The 17202-nt window shown below is 45.8% G+C and overlaps 1 protein-coding gene across 5 annotated transcripts in view; it reads right to left on the minus strand.

The window, feature by feature from the left end:
* Window positions 1-4850: 4850 nt before the first annotated feature.
* Window positions 4851-17202, minus strand: part of Prorp (protein only RNase P catalytic subunit) — an 86237-nt gene continuing 73885 nt past the window's right edge. For all 5 annotated transcript variants that reach the window (XM_052185829.1, XM_052185828.1, XM_052185827.1 and 2 more), the window contains 3 exons: window positions 9825-9973; window positions 7540-7735; window positions 4851-5017 (listed from right to left, as the gene is read on the minus strand). In XM_052185829.1, coding sequence (XP_052041789.1) covers window positions 4874-5017; window positions 7540-7735; window positions 9825-9973 — 489 coding nt within the window. In that variant the 3' untranslated portion in view covers window positions 4851-4873. The remainder of the gene's footprint in view (window positions 5018-7539; window positions 7736-9824; window positions 9974-17202) is intronic.

The following is a 17202-nucleotide window of genomic DNA, read 5'->3' on the forward strand; positions in this document are numbered from 1 at the left end:
TCTCCCTGGGTTAGAGCTCATTTTCCTTTGGTGCTGGGGACTGAACCCAGAGCTATGCACACTCTAGTATGCAGTTATACTTCCAGCTAGAACCGGCCTTTGAAGTCAGATCCCTAGGTCATTCAGCCCATTAGAGTTTGGGAAGCACAGCTACAGCCTGCCCACTTTCCTCTGGAACAGAGGCTCAACCAGCTAGCTGATTTTCAAGTTGAGACGGAAAAGATTGGGAAAGCACCTTCAGGAGTTAACAAGAGGGACTTTCAAAGGACAGTTCTGTTCAACGCCATAGCCTCACGGCCTTCCAAGAAACACTGTGGTGTGAGATAAAGCAGTGTGTGTGTGAGATAGAGTAGTGCAAAATCTACGAGAGCAAAAATTTGCTACTGGGATTGAAAAGACAGCCTCGTAGCAATCACTGACTGGTCTATCTCGGGAAGGCTCAGAGGGGGAGGGGGAGGGAAGGGGGGGAAGTCTGGTGACACCAGAAGGGGCAGACTTTATGAGGTTGGAGAGACTAGGCTTTGAGTTCAATCTCACCACTACCACCACCACTACACACACACACACACACACACACACACACACACACACACACACACACACAAAAACCAGGTACAGTGGAGCTTGCCTGTTAGCCCAGCATCTGGGAAGTAGAGGTAGAAGAAGCAGAAGGATCTTAGTGGCTTGCGGCAAGCCTGGGCTGTGAGGGACCCCACTCAAAACCCAAAGGCCAGAGATAGGAGAGAGAAAGCGGGGGATGGGCCAAGAATCACTAGGGTAAGAGGTCAAGACAACGGTGATTCTGGAAGTGAAAGAAAAATAATCTCTTGACATTTGCAAAGTACAAGACGTTCAGTAAATGATTTTCTCCTCTAAACTTCCCTTTGTGCCTTGGCTAACAGCAACAAAAGCCACGTGATTTGCTCTGAATAACAAAAAGCTCTTATGTTCTTTAGAAGTTCTCTTCACAAACACAGCCTGGCCTGAGTTTTCTCTGTGAGCTGGAGGTCAGAGGGCCTGACTTGGAAAGGACCTGTTTCATCAAGGACCACAGGCACTCCTGGGGATAGACTAAGTAGCAAAGGATGCAGACTTCTGCTTTAGACCACTTCAGGGAACAATTTCTTCTGAACTCAAGCAAGCCCTAAGTAGGAGTTTGACAATGCAGCCACAAGAGAAGCATGTTACACTGTACGGAGTGCCCTAGTTTAAGTCAGTCAGCTCTTCTGTCTTGAGACAGGATCTCTTGTAGCTAAGGCAGGCCTTGAACTAAGGAGCTAAAGATGACCTTGAACTCCCGAAGCTTCCTCCTCCAGCTCCAGTGCCAGGGTTATAGGCATGCACCACTACATCTGACTCCCAGTCTACTCTCTCTATGAATTTACATCATTAGGAGTATATGACAATGTATATGAAGAACAGCTGGGTGGCTCTTACCTTTAATCCCACTTAGGAGGCAGAGGCAGGCAGATCTCTGAGTTCAAGACAAGCTTGGTCTATAGAGTGAGTTCCAGGACACCCAGAGCTACATAGAGAAAACCTAATAACACCAATACTAACAATACTACTACTAATAACAACAACAATACTAACAACAAAATATGAAAAAAACATTCCAGAAAACTGAACAAGGAAAATGTATATACATGTGTACATAAAATCTGATAAATGTGTACGCTAGCTTCGCCTACATATTACATTCTGGGCAACAGAGTAGAGACCCTGTCTCAAAAAGAAAAGGAACTGTGAATTGAATTCTAGGGCAAAGTCACTAAAGAGGAAAAAAATAATTTCTTTTTTTTGCAAAGATACACTGATACAGATTTTACACAAGTGATGCCAGTGTTGGCCTTTTTGCTCAGATGGGGTGTCCTGGGACTCAGAAGCCCAGAACCACACAGCTCTGAGGTAGGACAGTGTCCCAATAGAAGAGCATCCTGAGACACGGGAATCCGGGAACCACGGAGCTCTGAGAGCAAGCCTCCTCAGCAGAGGCAGTGCAGTGACCAGGGGAGGGCTATAGGTTACAAAGGGCTATCCTGAGCTGAGGCGCTAAGGAGCCTCAGCCCTGGATCCTGTCGTGTCCACCCCCTCCCGCACCCCCCCTCCCAACCCCAGCCTCTTGGCTTCTTCATCCCTTCTTTTGCTTCTTGTCTTCTTCAGATGAGAGAGCTGATAGTGAATCCCATAAAAGATTTATTGGAGAGCCCATGGAGAGGAGGGACAAATCCAGGCGTGGCTGCCTACGCTCCTGGGAAGGAGCAGACAGCAGCAAATTGGACAAGGCGCAGTGCTTATATAGGGGTTCTTGGGTGTGTGTGGAACTTTCTAGGGTGGGGATTTCCAGTGAGGGTTGGTGGGATTTAAAGACCTGAGTTTAATTGATGGAATTGATGGGTTTTCCTGTTCAGGGATTGGTGGGTTTTGTTCAGACTTTTAATTTAAAATTAGCATAATCTGGGGAGGGTCCTGTTGAGGGGCTGGAGAGGATGACTTTTGCAGGTGGCAGTTAGAGGCTGGAAATGCAGTTACTGAGGTAAGGGCCGTCTGGGGGAGGGTCCCGGGTGCTGGAGCTCCTCGGGCAAGAGATCCGGCCAGTTTCCTGCCTTGAGGGTTTAAAAAGTATACAAAGTTTCCAAGGGAGTCCTCGGCAGGGAGAGTCAGCCTTCCCTGCCTCCTTAGCCGCCTGAATAGCCAATAATGAGGCACTTACTTTTTCGGAGACTGGCCATATCCACCGAAAAGCAGCTGTTTCGTGGAGGTGGATGCCTTGTCCCAACCCCTCAGCCGAGGACTCAACTCTGACCCGGAAAATCCAAACGGATAGAACCGTCAGGAATTCCATTGGCACCTAGTGGACACAGACATTCTATTCTTATGCAGTCATAGACAGTCTGAGAGAACTTTAGTAATGGACTTTAAATATTTAGATGGCAGCTGAACTTGATCCCTAATAAAGGTCTGCTCAGTTGAGAGCTGACGAGGTTGCCTGACCTGACACTTGAATTTATTTCTCTAACATATTAGAGATTAAGTTGCTTCCAGTGACTTCTCAGGCATTTGCTTCTTGGAGTAGATTTTAAGCAGCACCAAAAAGATGACTGGTGTGTTAATTTTAGCTTAGTTGAAAAGATGGGGTTTTTTGTTGTTGTTTTGTTTTTGCCAGAGTTACCAAAAATCTTTCGGATGTTAACTACTAATTATACTGAACAGTTATCTCTTTTGTGTTCACGTGGGCGTGCGTGTACATGTGATACATGTACAACCAGAGGGCACCCTCCAGCGCTGTTCCTCAGAAGCCAGCCATCTTGAACAGGCTCTTTCTCTGTCCTAAAGCTCACCTGACAGGCAGGGTGACCAGCTAGCCTGTCTCAGCTCCCCCAGTGCTGTCTTTCTAAGCATATGCCCCTAAGCTCAGCATGGGAGTACCAGGATCAAACTCAGGTCCTCGGGTCCTTGGAGAGCACTTTGCCAATTGAGCCCTCTCCCCAGCCCCTTTCATGGCAGTTTTAACAATTCAATCTAAGTGGGCATGGCGGCTCACACCTACAACCTAGCACTTGGATGCTCGGGTAAAGGAAGAGCTGTAAGTTCCTGACCAGATACGTACGCATTGCGAGACACCGCTTGATACCCTCACCAACAAGCACAAAAACATCCCCATCACCAACAAGAACACCTAAAACCCTTTATACAGGCATGGCTATCACACACCTTTAACCCCAGTACTTGGGAGGCAGAGGTAGGAAAACTGTGTGTTGGAGGGCAGCATGTTCTACATAGGGAGTTCTTGGCTAGCCAGGGCTATAAAGTGAGACACAGCCTTAAGGAAAAAACCAAAGCCTCAATCTATCCACCTGACTATATCCCTGAGGACATTCTGATAAACTATTGCTAGTTGTCAGCAGTGACTGGATAACTAACTGCCACTGTGTCTATCTCCAGACCCAGTTGACACCGGCTTGTGTGTATAGCCTGTGAATTCTAAGCTGAGAAAGGATGGGTAAGATACCACATAAGGGCTGGGCAAGATGGTACATAACTTAATCTCAATACTCAGGAGGCAGAGGCAGGCAGATGTCTGTGAGTTCAAGGGCAGCCTGGTCTACAAAGTAAGTTCCAGGACAGCCAGGATTATTACACAGAAACCCTGTCTCAAAAAAAAAAAAAGCAACCAACTAGGCCAGTCATCCACCCAACCTCCCAACCAAACCAAAGATGGTGGATAGGGGCCCCACTTAGCTATGTGCCAATTACTTTGGCAGATGTCTATATACCATACTCCTCCTCTCTACTTCTGCTTTAAAAATACGATAGGAGGAGCTGAGCCCAGTGACAGATTCGTCTCAGATGTTTGGGAGGCCAGGGCAGGAGTGTTGCTTAAGTATAGAAGCTCTAGGCCAGCCTGGGCAACTTGGCACGCCCTCCATCTGTAATCCAATGACCAACTGAGAGCAAGGAGTGAGTGTGGTAGAACCCCTGCACTCATTCGGCAAACTTGTCGGGCTAGGGCGGCAGTAGCTCGGCTGGTAGAATGCCTGCCTTGCACACAGTAAGCTCATGTCCCGTCTCCTGCACCGCATACAGCAGGCGTGTCGGCTCGCGCCTGTAAGCTCAGCACTCAGGAAATAAAAGCAGGAGGAGGGAGGCCAAAGGGCTACAAACAAGACCCTGTCTCAGAAACAAGACCACACCAAGCAAAAAGTAATTTTGATGCTGCAGACCAACTAAACTGAACAGTGTTACTAAAACTTTTTATTTCCAGCACAGATGTAAGAGCTCACAGCAGCCTGGAAGTCAGGAGGCCCTGCGGCTCAGCAGGTGCCGCCCCCCTCGCCCCCCCCCCCACGACTCAGCAGCTGCCCCCCCCAACTCAGCAGGGGGCCTGTGTCTTTCTCTGGAGGCACAGCCACTTAGTTGGCACTTCACAGGAGGATCTCTGCACCAGGTCTTCATCGTAAGGAATGTGCCAGGAGTCTCCAGTTGTCTGCACCACGGTGTCGTAGCTGAGGATATGCTGGTGAATTAGAGAGGCACAGGGTGAACATCGGAGGTTACCAACCTCTCCCCAGTCTTTTCTGTTTCTTTGGAAGAGGACTGTGTTTTATTTGACACTGTATTTCCTTCCTTCCTCCCTCCCTCCCTCCCTCCCTCCCTCCTTTCCTTCCTTCTGTCATCTATCTGTGTGAGTGGTGTACGCACACGTATGTACCGATACACATGCCTGTGCATGCACAGAAGCCAGAGGCAGACAATGTGCCTTTTCCTACCATTTCCACATTATTCCTTTGAATCAGGGGCTGAATCTGGAGCTTGTGTTTTTCTTGCTAGGCTGGCAACTAGCAAACCCCACTGATCTTCTTGTCTTGACTCCAGTGCAGAGACCACAGATATGTACAAGGACATGCTGGGCTTGTGGGTGCAGAGATCCGAGCTCAGGGGGCACTAACCACTGACCTATCTCCCCCAAACCCCACAACAGTAAACAAAATAAAAATGTAAAGGGGGGGGGTGTTTCATTTTAAGGTTAAGAGCTCCCTATTTGAGTGTCACATTTATAAGTTACAGGATTGTTTCATTGTGCTTATAGGTTTTTTTGTTTGTTTGTTTTTGTTTTGTTTTGTTTTTTGTTTTTTGTTTTTTGTTTTTTGTTTTTTTCGAGACAGGGTTTCTCTGTATAGCCCTGGATGTCCTGGAACTCACTTGGTAGACCAGGCTGGCCTTGAACTCAGAAATTCGCCTGCCTCTGCCTCCCGGAGTGCTGGGATTACAGGCGTGCGCCACCACAGCCCGGCGCTTATAGGTTTTATAAGTGGAAGAGGGAAAATTAAAATAGAAAGTAGAAAAATAGCCCTTTCATAAGATTATCTGAGTAAATCTCAGATGAGTACTTCTAAACAAACAGCATTTATTCTGTAATTCTAAGATCAATGAGATTACTACCCTTTCCCCAACACCCAGACGGAAATCAGACAGGCATGGTGGTGTAATACCCAGTAATCCTAGCACAGGAGACTGGGATAGGAGGGCTTGAAGGCTAGCCTGGGCTACATAGAGAGTTTCAGGACAGACAGAGATATATGGTGAAAGCTTGTCTGATTAAAATACATGTATACATGCATATATTAATACATATATGTATGAATACAAACAGAATAATCAAAATACATGTATGCATGCATATATTAAAATATATGTATGAATACAAACAGAATAATCAACATTTCCTTAGCCTCATCAAACTTCTATGTTTATATTTTCTCCATTATTGCATATATGCATACATGTATTTTATAGTTTGCTTATTAAAAGGGAAGTAGCACAGGATTGTTCCTTTGTGAGAGACTGGGTATCTGATACCATTTTTTAATCTAGAGCCTTCTTTCTCATCTTAATTTTTATTGAACTTCTATTTTTACTTTTTGTTTTTGTTTCTGAGGAAACCAGGTCAGTTGTCTTGAATCATTTCCCATAATACAGTCCTGATTTTGCTGATTTAATAACTGCTGTAATATCATGGGATACTCTTACCTATAAATTGGTTTCACATTTTAGGCTATTTTTAAAATTAATAAACTGATTTATAGTACCATGTGTAACATATTTTGAAATATGCATACACCGAGGAATGGTTACTCAACCCATTTGATGTGAGTTACCAACTTTTTATTTTTTTCATAATGAGAGACTTTAGAATCCGCTCTCTTATTAGTCTTCAGAAACATAGCATGTGGGCTGAAGAGGTGACTCAGCGGTGCTGCTCCTGTAGGGGACCTGAGCTGAGTGCCCACACTCAGTGTGAACTCAGTAAACACTGGGCGGCTCACATTGCCTGCAACTCCAGCTCCAGGAATCCAACACCCTCCTGCCTCCTTGGGCACCTGCGCTGATGGTCACATACCCACACAGGCACATATACAAACATATAATTAGAAATAAAAAAAGAACATTATACATTAGCAGCGCCTGGCAGGTAAACTAGGATTCTAAAGCCAAGATCTGCCTGAGTTCGGTGTGTCCAAAACCACCCTGTGCCCAGATCAAAAGAGGAAACTGGGTTAAGGATGTAGTTTGGTGGTAGAGGACTTGCCTAGCATATGCATGCAAAGCTTTGAGTTCAATCTCGACACCACACACACACACACACACACACACACACAAATGTAATTTAAAAAATTGAAAAAGTTGCTTAAAAGGAAAAGTAGACAGGATAAGAAATTCCAAGCTATTTCAAGGGAACAGGTAGACAGGAGCACACAGGTGTGAGTGTCTAAGTGTGGGTAAAGGTGCAGTTGTAGGCACAATCATGATACCCCACAGGTTTCAATGTGTCGATCAATTTGGGGTTGGCCTACGAATACTTTTGGCATTCTGACAGATGCTGTTTCTAGGAACTGGCTAACTGCTAAACGCCAAACTAAAACAAGGAGAACTGTCAACTCGTGATGTTAAAAAAACAAAACAACAACAAAAAAACCTATGCCACCGTCTCTTCTTTAGACATGCCTGTTAGCATCACTCAGAGCACAGAGCCCATACCTGGAAAGTTAGTTTTGATTTCTGAAACCCTTTCATGATTGCCAGCTGATGTCCCTGCTGCCACTTAAAGAACAGGCGCTGTGTCCGGGCATCAGGCAGGCAGGCCTTGTGGTCCCGCAACAGGTCTTTGGTGATAAACTTGCAGTGATTGCCCGAGTTCAGTGTGGCATACAGTAGGAAAGGATCGTCCTCCGAGCTGTGGCAGACATAAGGGAGAACACAGTCAGACATCCCAGAAGGCAGAGGAGGCTCCCTCCACCCTTATTCTTAGATTCCGGCTTTCCTTGGAGGCGCCTCTGATTTCTTGACAGACAGGATCTGAATGACCCCATAAGGCACTTGGAGTCCTTGGTTTTGGTGACAGTCTCTAAAATGCAGTGGAAAGCTGAGGGCACATAAAAACCTTCAGGCCAGCCTGGGTTAGAGTTGTGATCTTCTCAAAAAACAAAACAAAACAAAACAAAACAAAGCAAAAACAAAGAAGCTAAAAGTCCACAGGAGGTTTATATGAAGAGGAGTGGAATGTTAGAACAGGTTGAATTTACAGGGGGATTATGGGAATTCACCACATTGCTCTGTTTTTTGTTTTGTTTTTGTTTAAAAGGTTTGTTTAGTACCTTAGTAGAGAATACAAGTTAACATTAAAAGTATAAATATCTAAATCCAGAGACGCAGGAGACCAGTGGGTCAGGCTTTCTAACAAGCTGAGAACTTCAGCAGGCTCAGTAAGTTCAGGCTGAGGGCAGGGAGCAAGACCAACTCCCATGAGACCTGGGTTACAGCTCACGGTCTATCCAGGCCCTTTCTATAAGACAAATGACAACCATGACAGTACTGAACATACAGGCTTCCATGAACTTGGTGCCGGGTTTACTTATTACAGCCATTTACCCTTCACAACCACATCATGAAGAGTATAATGAGGTAAACACTGTTCTGGTGGGCATCTGTGATCTGACACCGGCCGAGACGCCCAATGCTTAGCAACACTGCACGACAGGATCAAGACTTCTGCTCTCAAAGCAATGGAAATGTCCCCTTGAGGCTTAAAAACGTGGTTTGGTTTGTGATCCGAATGAGGAGTTGACCTCCTGCCTCATACATCAAGAGCTGTTTTTACCTTTATAAGAATAAATTCTTTGTGTACTTCCAAAAAACCTTGAAGTTCTCACTTCTGAACTAATGATCACTAAGCTTGGGGCTAAGGCACACACCCTGCAAAGTGGCAGCTAGGGATGCCTGTGAATCAACGTGTGCCGGCTGTGTGAAACCTGTGTGTGCCAGCTAAGTGTGAAGACCTGTGTGTGCCAGCTAAGTGTGAAGACCTGTGGGCACACTGAGGGTCCACATGCAGCACAGTCCAGGTTACACTCCTGCAGAGCTGCTTTCTGTTTATGAACTGCATATTGTCTTACTAATCCTACTTTCCATGTTCATTTGGCTTCCTGGGAAGGTGTAGCTCAACAGCATTTTCTATTAGAATAAATGCAGGCCCCAGTGAGGTCCTCTGTAATAGGGTCCTTCTCTTTGATTTTGAACCTCACCTTACCCCCACTCCCCTCCTCTGCCCTCCCTTTCCCCTCCCTTCTTCCCTTCCCGGTGTCCTAGGATGGCCTCTGTATAAGAGAGAAGACCTGAACTCCTGATCTTTCTGCTTCTACTGCAGAGGGCTAAGATTAGACCAGCACCAGCACAGCTGGTTTTACATGGGGCTTCATGCCAGGAGAGCTTTCTCCCAACCGAACTGCATTCCTAGCCCAAAGGACTATTTTCCTGGTGGCTTTTCTAACCCACCCACATTGGCCTTTTCTTCAGCAGTGTCCGACTAATTCCTGTGCTAGGAACTTTGAATCCCTGCTGTCCCTGGATGAGGGAGGAGCACTGTGAGGTAAGGAATCCTTCCCACAGCAGTGGTCACTGGCTACAAGGGGCTGTCTGCTGGCTTGTTCCGTTGGGACTAAAAGGGCAGGGGCTTTGTTGTCACTAAGAACAGACACCGCCATGTTCACATTTGTTGGTGTCTGCTCATGGATCGATTTTGGAGTTTATGGTGTGTATCCTGAGTACAGCTTCACTCCAGACCCACTTCCCCTCACGTGTGCTGACTTCCTCACCTGCGTGTCTGCTCTATGGTGGATGTTGGACTTTGTAAGCTACCTTCATCTCTGTTTTTGTTTTAAACAAGGCTGTATACTCGCAGGCCTGCATTTCCAAATGACTGAGCAGATAACTAGTGAGCAGATGACCGGAACCCAGGGTAACTCACTGGTCCCCTCCATACTTACATGTTATCAGTAAAAAAACAGTGGGCTTGCTTTTGCACTTGCTCCATCTCGTCCTTTTTCCACTGGGAACTCGGTCTCAGCATGTGCTTCCTGCCCAGGACCAGCAACTGTAGATTCTGTTGGGCTAGTTGAGAAACTACGCCCAGGAGCTAAAAAACACAAAGAGTCAAAGGAAGTTCAAATAACTGGGCAGGTTCTTCTAGCGGGTTCGGGTGAGTCTCTTGCTAGCTGGAAGAGAATAGCTTTTAATAATTTTCCATTCTTTAAAGACTGAGGAAAATTGTAAGTTAATGCCTTCTTTGTTGCTGTTTGTTTAACAGCTGCTCTCAAGTAGCGCAGGGTGGCTTCCAGCTGTGAGGTCAAGGGTGGTCTTGAACATCTGGCCCATGCACCTCCATATACTGAGATCTGGGATTACAGGTGCTCACCACCATGGCCAGCTACAAATCTCTAACCTCTGCCCAGGTCATGTTATCCAGCTGTGGATTTCTGCAGAAAGACTAATCAGTTGTGTTTAAACTGAACCCTCTAGACCTCCCTGGGATGGGGATGGGACACAAAAGTCATTACCCTAAATTTGAAGCAAAACACTAGATATTTTTCAGTGATTTTTTGTTTTGGTTTTCGAGTCAGGACTTGTCTGAGTAGCCCTGGCCATCCTAGAACTCACTCTGTACACCAGGCTGGTCTCGAAGCCTGCCTCTACCTCCCAAGTGCTGGGACTAAAGGCCTGTGCCATCGCCATCTGGCATTATTTTTAACAACTTTTAAAAGAATCCTTATTATGGCTGGTGGGGGATCTGCCGCAGCACACGCGTGGAGGCCAGAGGACAGCTTTGTGTCTGCGCCCTCTCCGTCCACCATTATGTGGGATCTGGGCTTGAACTTGGGTTGCCAAGCTGCTGCTTATTCAAGTGGGGTAACACTTTGTCTATAATCCCAATACTCTAGAGGTTGAGGCAGGAGAATCACTAGTTTGAGATCAGCCTGAGCTATACAGCAAGATCCTGTCTAAAACAAAACTCCCAAACATGACAAAAGAAGAAAGGCTGGATGAACAGCCTTTGTTCCTAAACAGCAGCAAAACTCTCAAACTGAAATGCTCTGTCCTTGTCTATACTATATATGGTATATTTTACCATCTATACTGTCTATAGGTATATTTTTACTGTCTCTACTGTCTGTTGGTATATATTTTACTGTCTACTGGCATATTTATACTATCTCTACTGCCTATTAGTATAGTTATACTGTTCTATTGTCTACTGGTGTATTTATACTGTCTCTACTGTCTCCTTGTAGAGTTATACTGTCTATAGGTATATATTTATTCTGTCTATACTGTCTATTGGTATATCTTTTACTGTCTCTACTGTCTACTGGAATATTTATACTGTCTCTACTGTTTATTGGTATAGTCTGTGTTTACCCTAGAGTTTTGTTCATCCCACTGTACTATGATTTTACAAAGTAGTTGGTTTTACTGCCCCCTAACTATCAGTTTAGATTGAGAACAAATGAATATTTGTTTGCTGAATGAGTTAATACAGAAGCAAGGAAGAACGCCAGGGCCAGAGCGGAGATTCCCACGAAGAGCTTTTAATCAGTGAACGCAGCATCTGTAGGGCACCAGGATGACTCAGCGGGGAAAGGTACTTGCTGTCACGCTGGTGACCCAAGTGCAGGCTCCAGACCCCACGTATGGTGTAAGGAGAGGAGCATCAGGGTTGTCGTCTGATCTCTACGTGTGTGTTGTAACAAGTTCCCCACTGGTAACAACAACAATAAGTCTTTAAAAATTGTTTAAAAATACAGTTTTTTGCTTCAGAATTCTGTGCATGTTCAATAGTTATTTCTTAGCTTTCTCTATGTGGAAAGCATACAGACATTACCAGAGAGTAGAGAAATTTAAAGACAAACTGTTTCTAGGGAGAGATTGATCAGTTTTTTTCTTACTTGCCTATCAAGCCTAGGAAAATATAAGATCTGTCAGTACATATACTTGATGGTTAATAAACATGTTCTGATTAGCTAAAGAATATGCCTAGCATCAGGAACCCGGCATGTCAGTCCATGCCTGCAACTCCAGCACTCAGCAGACAGAGGCCGTTCAAGTCCTGACTGGAATATGTGAGTGTCAGGACAGCATGGGCTATACAGAAAGACCCCACAGCGCAAGCGCAACAGCAGTAATGATGATGATATGGTTCAGGAATTCAACACTTTAAAGGATATTAAAAGTGCCTGTCTTTCAGAATGTACTTTGTGTGTGTGTGTGTGTGTGTGTGCACATGCATGCATGTTTGTGTGTATACATGCGTACATGTTTGTGTGTATACATGTTCATGTGTGTGAATGTACTTGGTGTTTTAGAAGCAGAGACTTGCTATGAAACCCTTGCTGGCCCAGTATTCCCAACCATAGCTGGAAATCAGAATAAGAGTTCTGGGATCGTAGGTTTTATACCATTCCTGGGGTTATTCATTTATTTATCCCAAGGTGGGGTCTTGATAAGTTAACTAGGGTGAATTTAAACTATTTTCTTGGCTCAACCTCCCAGGTAGCTGCAAATACAGGCATGCACCACCATGCTGGACTCTATTTACCCCTTTTTTCTTTTACATGTATTGTATGTACGCCTGTGTGTGTGCGTGCCTGCCTGTGCATGCACGACACAGTGCTTCTGATCTGTGCTAAGATAGAGGACAACTTGCAAGAGGTGATTCTCTTTCTTCCAGGTAGGTTGTGGGAATTGAACTCAGGTTATCCGGTGTAGGTGGCATTTTCTGGGTCCTCCATTTAAAGTGATGCTGAAATTATATATTATTTTCTATGAACATAGATTCAAAGTGGAAATTAGACCCATTAATAGGGATGACAGTTACTTTTAAAAGTTTGCATAGGAATTACCATAAATTCTTGCAAAAATATTAACAATGTTAAAGCACACTAAGTTCAGAATGGTGCTGTATACTAATAATCCACAGTATTTCAGAAACTGAGGCAGGAGGTTCTCAAATTCTAGGCCAGCTAGCCTGAGCAACTTAGTGAGAGCCTGTCTAATGGGACACAAGGCCATGTTGGCTTGGTGGTTGAGCATCTGTGGAGCACCACTTTGGCATGATGGTGGAGCACCTGTGGAGCACCACTTTGGTTTGGTGGTAGAGCACCTGTGGAACACTTTTGGCATGGTGGTGGAACACCTGTGGAGCACCACTTTGGCATGGTTGTGGAGCCCACACTAGTTCTGTGGTTCAATCCTCAGAACCACAATCAAACAACACAACCTCACATTGCTTGATTCTGGTTCTTCAATTTTCCATGTAGCCAGGAAGACATGGTTTAAAGAAAAACACAACCAAGTCTTCACAGCCATACCTTGACTCAGAGAAACTGCCCCAAGTTTACAAAGTTAGAGATTTATAAGGAAGAAGACAAAAACCATAGCTTCAATTACTCTGGGGCACCATCTTGTGGTGGAGAAGTCTCTAAATGACAATATTATAAAGGCAGAAGACAGTTATTTTTGTATTTTAAAGATGACTAGGTAGAATAAAGGTAACCTGCAAACTGGCTTTGAAAGCCTCTGTGCTAAGCTGCGAGCCGGACTCAGTGGGCTGGCTTGCAGTCACGGGCATACCCACAACAGCAAAGAAAAAGAAGTTACCTTCATTGTATGTTCCATCAAAAATAAAACTGAGCTGGGCGTGATGGCGCATGCTAAGAAGCTGAGGCATGAGTATGGCTAGCTCTAGGCCAGCCTGGGCTACACAGACAGAAAACCAAAACAAACCACATCAATCTGGGACTGGAGTTGTAGCCATGTCTAGCAATGAATTACTATTCATAGCTGAATAGAGTGTGCATAGTGTTATCTACAGGCTGTATTGTAAAAGTGAGGGGCAAAAGACAGAGCCCTAAACCAACTGGGAAGAAGGACATGGCGCGCGCGCGCGCGCGCGCACACACACACACACACACACACACACACACACACACACACGACACAAAAGTAGAAATGGGACCATTTGGGGAGGAAGGGAGCCAGGGGAGGAGGTGTGAAAAAGGAGGAGTGAGCTCTCTCCTTCTACCGTGTGGGCCCCAGGCACTGAATGCAGTCAACAGGCTTGGTGGTGAGAGCCTTTCCCCACTGAGTCATCTTATAGGCCTCCCAGAACTTCTTTTTTTTTTTTTTTTTTTTTTTTGGTTTTTTGAGACAGGGTTTCTCTGTGTAGCCCTGGCTGTCCTGGAACTCACTCTGTAGACCAGGCTGGCCTTGAACTCAGAAATCCGCCTGCCTCTGCCTCCCAAGTGCAGGGATTACAGGCGTGCGCCACCACTGCCCGGCTCAGAACTTCTTTTTAGCCCCGTCCCTACACGTTCTGTTACATCTCAGGATTGTATGGACTGAAGATCTTCAAGACCTCTAAAGCCTTTGGGATGTGATATATCTGCAGAAAATCACATCAGATCCTCAGCAAGATAAGATACATCCCACACATAATATTCATTAGTCAGGCATGAGGTACACTCTTGTAATCTCAGCATTGGTAAGTACAGGCAGAAAGACCTTGAGTTTTAGGCTAACCTGAGTTACCTTGTTTTCTGTTGATGTTTTCTTTTTGTAAAAAGGATTTTGTAAGGTGAGGTGGCATAAGTCTGTAATCCCAGCAGTTGGGAGACTGAGACTGGAGGATCTCAAAATTGAGGCTAGCCTGTGCTACAAACTGAATTTGAAACTAGCCTAGCTTATGAATGAAGACACTGTCTCAAAACAAAATAAAAATTAGGATTAAAAAAAAAAAAGCTTCAAGCCGGGCGGTGGCGGCGCACGCCTGTAATCCCAGCACTTTGGGAGGCAGAGACAGGCGGATTTCTGAGTTCGAGGCCAGCCTGGTCTACAGAGTGAGTTCCAGGACAGTCAGGGCTACACAGAGAAACCCTGTCTTGAAAAAAAAAAAAAAAAACAAATCCAAAAAAAAAAAAAAACCGCTTCATATATGCAATTGCATATATGAAGAACAGAACCCTGTGATTGAGATTGTTGGTAACTTTCTTCTCTGGTGTTTGTCTTCCCTGACTCCCCCTCCCCTCCCCCCAAGGCCCCAGTACTGGATGGACCAGGTTCCTGTGCATGTGATGAGGCAAGTTCTGTACTATTGACATGTATACCTAGGGCTCTTCTTAAAACACTTGAGACAGGGGCTGAGCTGCGTAGGGCAGCCTTGAGTTCATCCTAAGCAAGGCTTGAATACTTGATCTTTCGGCCTTAGCCTCCAAGGATTACAGACTTTCACCTGTGTCTCCAGGCCTCAGCCCTTTTGTCTCTTGTGGTTAAAGAAACGTGGCTTGTCTCACAAAATCTTCCACACTCAGATTTTGCAGATTTTATCTCCCTGGCATCATGGGCTATGGCCTCCAACCTGCTATGATTTCTGTAAATTGGTGGCAGGATGTAGAGGCCAGTTTGGATGTAAAGTATTTTACTTTGTGGCATGTCTGTGTGTCTGTGTGTCTGTGTGTGCTTGCAAGTGTCTGTGTGCTTCAAAGCATGCTTGTGATGGGGGAAAGCCAGTCCGTTCATCAGCATCACTGGGAACTTCCTTGCTAAGCTCCTAGGCAGAAGCTGTTGGAGATGCAGATATGAGGCAACTATCGCCCAGCAGTGGTGGCACACACCTTTAATCCCAGCACTTGGGAGGCAGAGGCAGCGGATTTCTGACTTCAAGGCCAGCCTGGTCTACAAAGTGAGTTCCAGGACAGCCAGGGCTACACAGAGAAATCCTGTCTTGAAAAAACCAAACCAAACCAAACCAAAAAAATGTGAAGGCAACTATCTCCTAACCTAAGGGCATTGCTGCTAAATGACTAAAAGAGTGTAGTAACTGCTAGGAGGGGGCACAGGGACGGTCACTTCAGTCACACTCAGGGAGAGGAAGGCTGTCAGGCATATCTCCACAGAACAAGTGACACAGTGCAGCTGACTTTCCAGATGAATTACCCAGACAGGGGACGGGGGTTTGCATGGACAAGGAGCAGCATGCTGAACGCTCGGAACTGGGAAGCGTCAGATTTAGCTCAGACAGAGGTTTGGGAGGATGACGTGGAGGACGTCTAGGATGACTAGGACAAGGGACGTGGAGGATGTCTAGGACAAGGGGAACGATGCACTGGTCTCAATCACAGGGCTCTGTTTGAGCCTCAAGGCAGCGGGGGAGATGAAAGGCAAAATTCTGGATTGTGCCACAGGGCACGTGCAAGTGTGTGTGTGTGTGTGTGTAGCGTGTGTGTGTGTGTGTGTGTGTGTGTGTGTGTGTGTGTGTGTGTAGCGTGCGTGCGTGTGTATGTTACTGAGAGGCTCCTGCAACAACCCAGGCAGGAAACGAGACAACTGGCAGCACAGACTGAGAAGGGCGCCCTCGGAGCTGGAAAAGAAGAGCTGAACAGTCAACCACTGGACAGACCGTGGTTCCCGGCAGGGCCTTGAGGGGAGGAACCTTTGATATCCCTGAGTTGGGGGTGTCTCATAGGCAGTCAATAGAAAGCTTTAGATTCAAGATCAAATGAGGACTATGGTGGGAGGAGGCAGAGGAGCTATCATGGAAGCGGCTAAGGACCTAAAAGGGATGAACGTGGCGGGTCCAACCAGAGGAGCCCTGGAAGGGGTGTGATATGTAAGGGCCAAGAAGTGATCTGCAAATGCACATAACTAATTTCAAGGTTCTGTAGCATACAGCACTGAGTTTAGTTGCTTCTCTAGACCCTATATAAGATTCAGATTGTCTCTATTTTTAATTTTCAGCACAGCACATGTAGATTTATTAGCTCTGTTTTGCGAATAAATGGTCATTCAGACCACATGGTGTGGCCTCTTCAAAACCCAACCCCCATCACAACACATGTTTGAGCATCCCCCACCCCCACCCTCTACCCCTACCCTCACATACCCCACCCTCACATACCCCACCCTCACATACCCCCACCCTCACACAGAGACCACCTACCCACATACTCTTACGCCCCCACAGACCCACATTCTCTCTCTCTCTCTCTCTCTCTCTCTCTCTCTCTCACTCACACACACACACACACACACCCTGCATGCACACCCCACTCCCAAACCTCCAACTGCTTTAAAGGCAAAGGAGACATGAGAACATTTGATCAGAAGAAGCCAGTGGCAGGGGTAGAAGCTGAAGAAAGCGGACATATAGAAGAAACACGTGTCAGAAGAAGCTCCTGAGAAACCGCCTAAAGACAGGGAGAGAACATCTGTTGCACTAACATGGAGGAGCATTAGGACTGAGTGAACCCAGCAACGATAACACGTGTGTGTTGCATGTGCAGAAAAAAACTGTCTTTCCTCCTGATAGCTCTC

The sequence above is a fragment of the Apodemus sylvaticus genome, chromosome 6 (assembly GCF_947179515.1).
Source record: "Apodemus sylvaticus chromosome 6, mApoSyl1.1, whole genome shotgun sequence".
In the NCBI taxonomy this organism is placed as follows: domain Eukaryota; kingdom Metazoa; phylum Chordata; class Mammalia; order Rodentia; family Muridae; genus Apodemus; species Apodemus sylvaticus.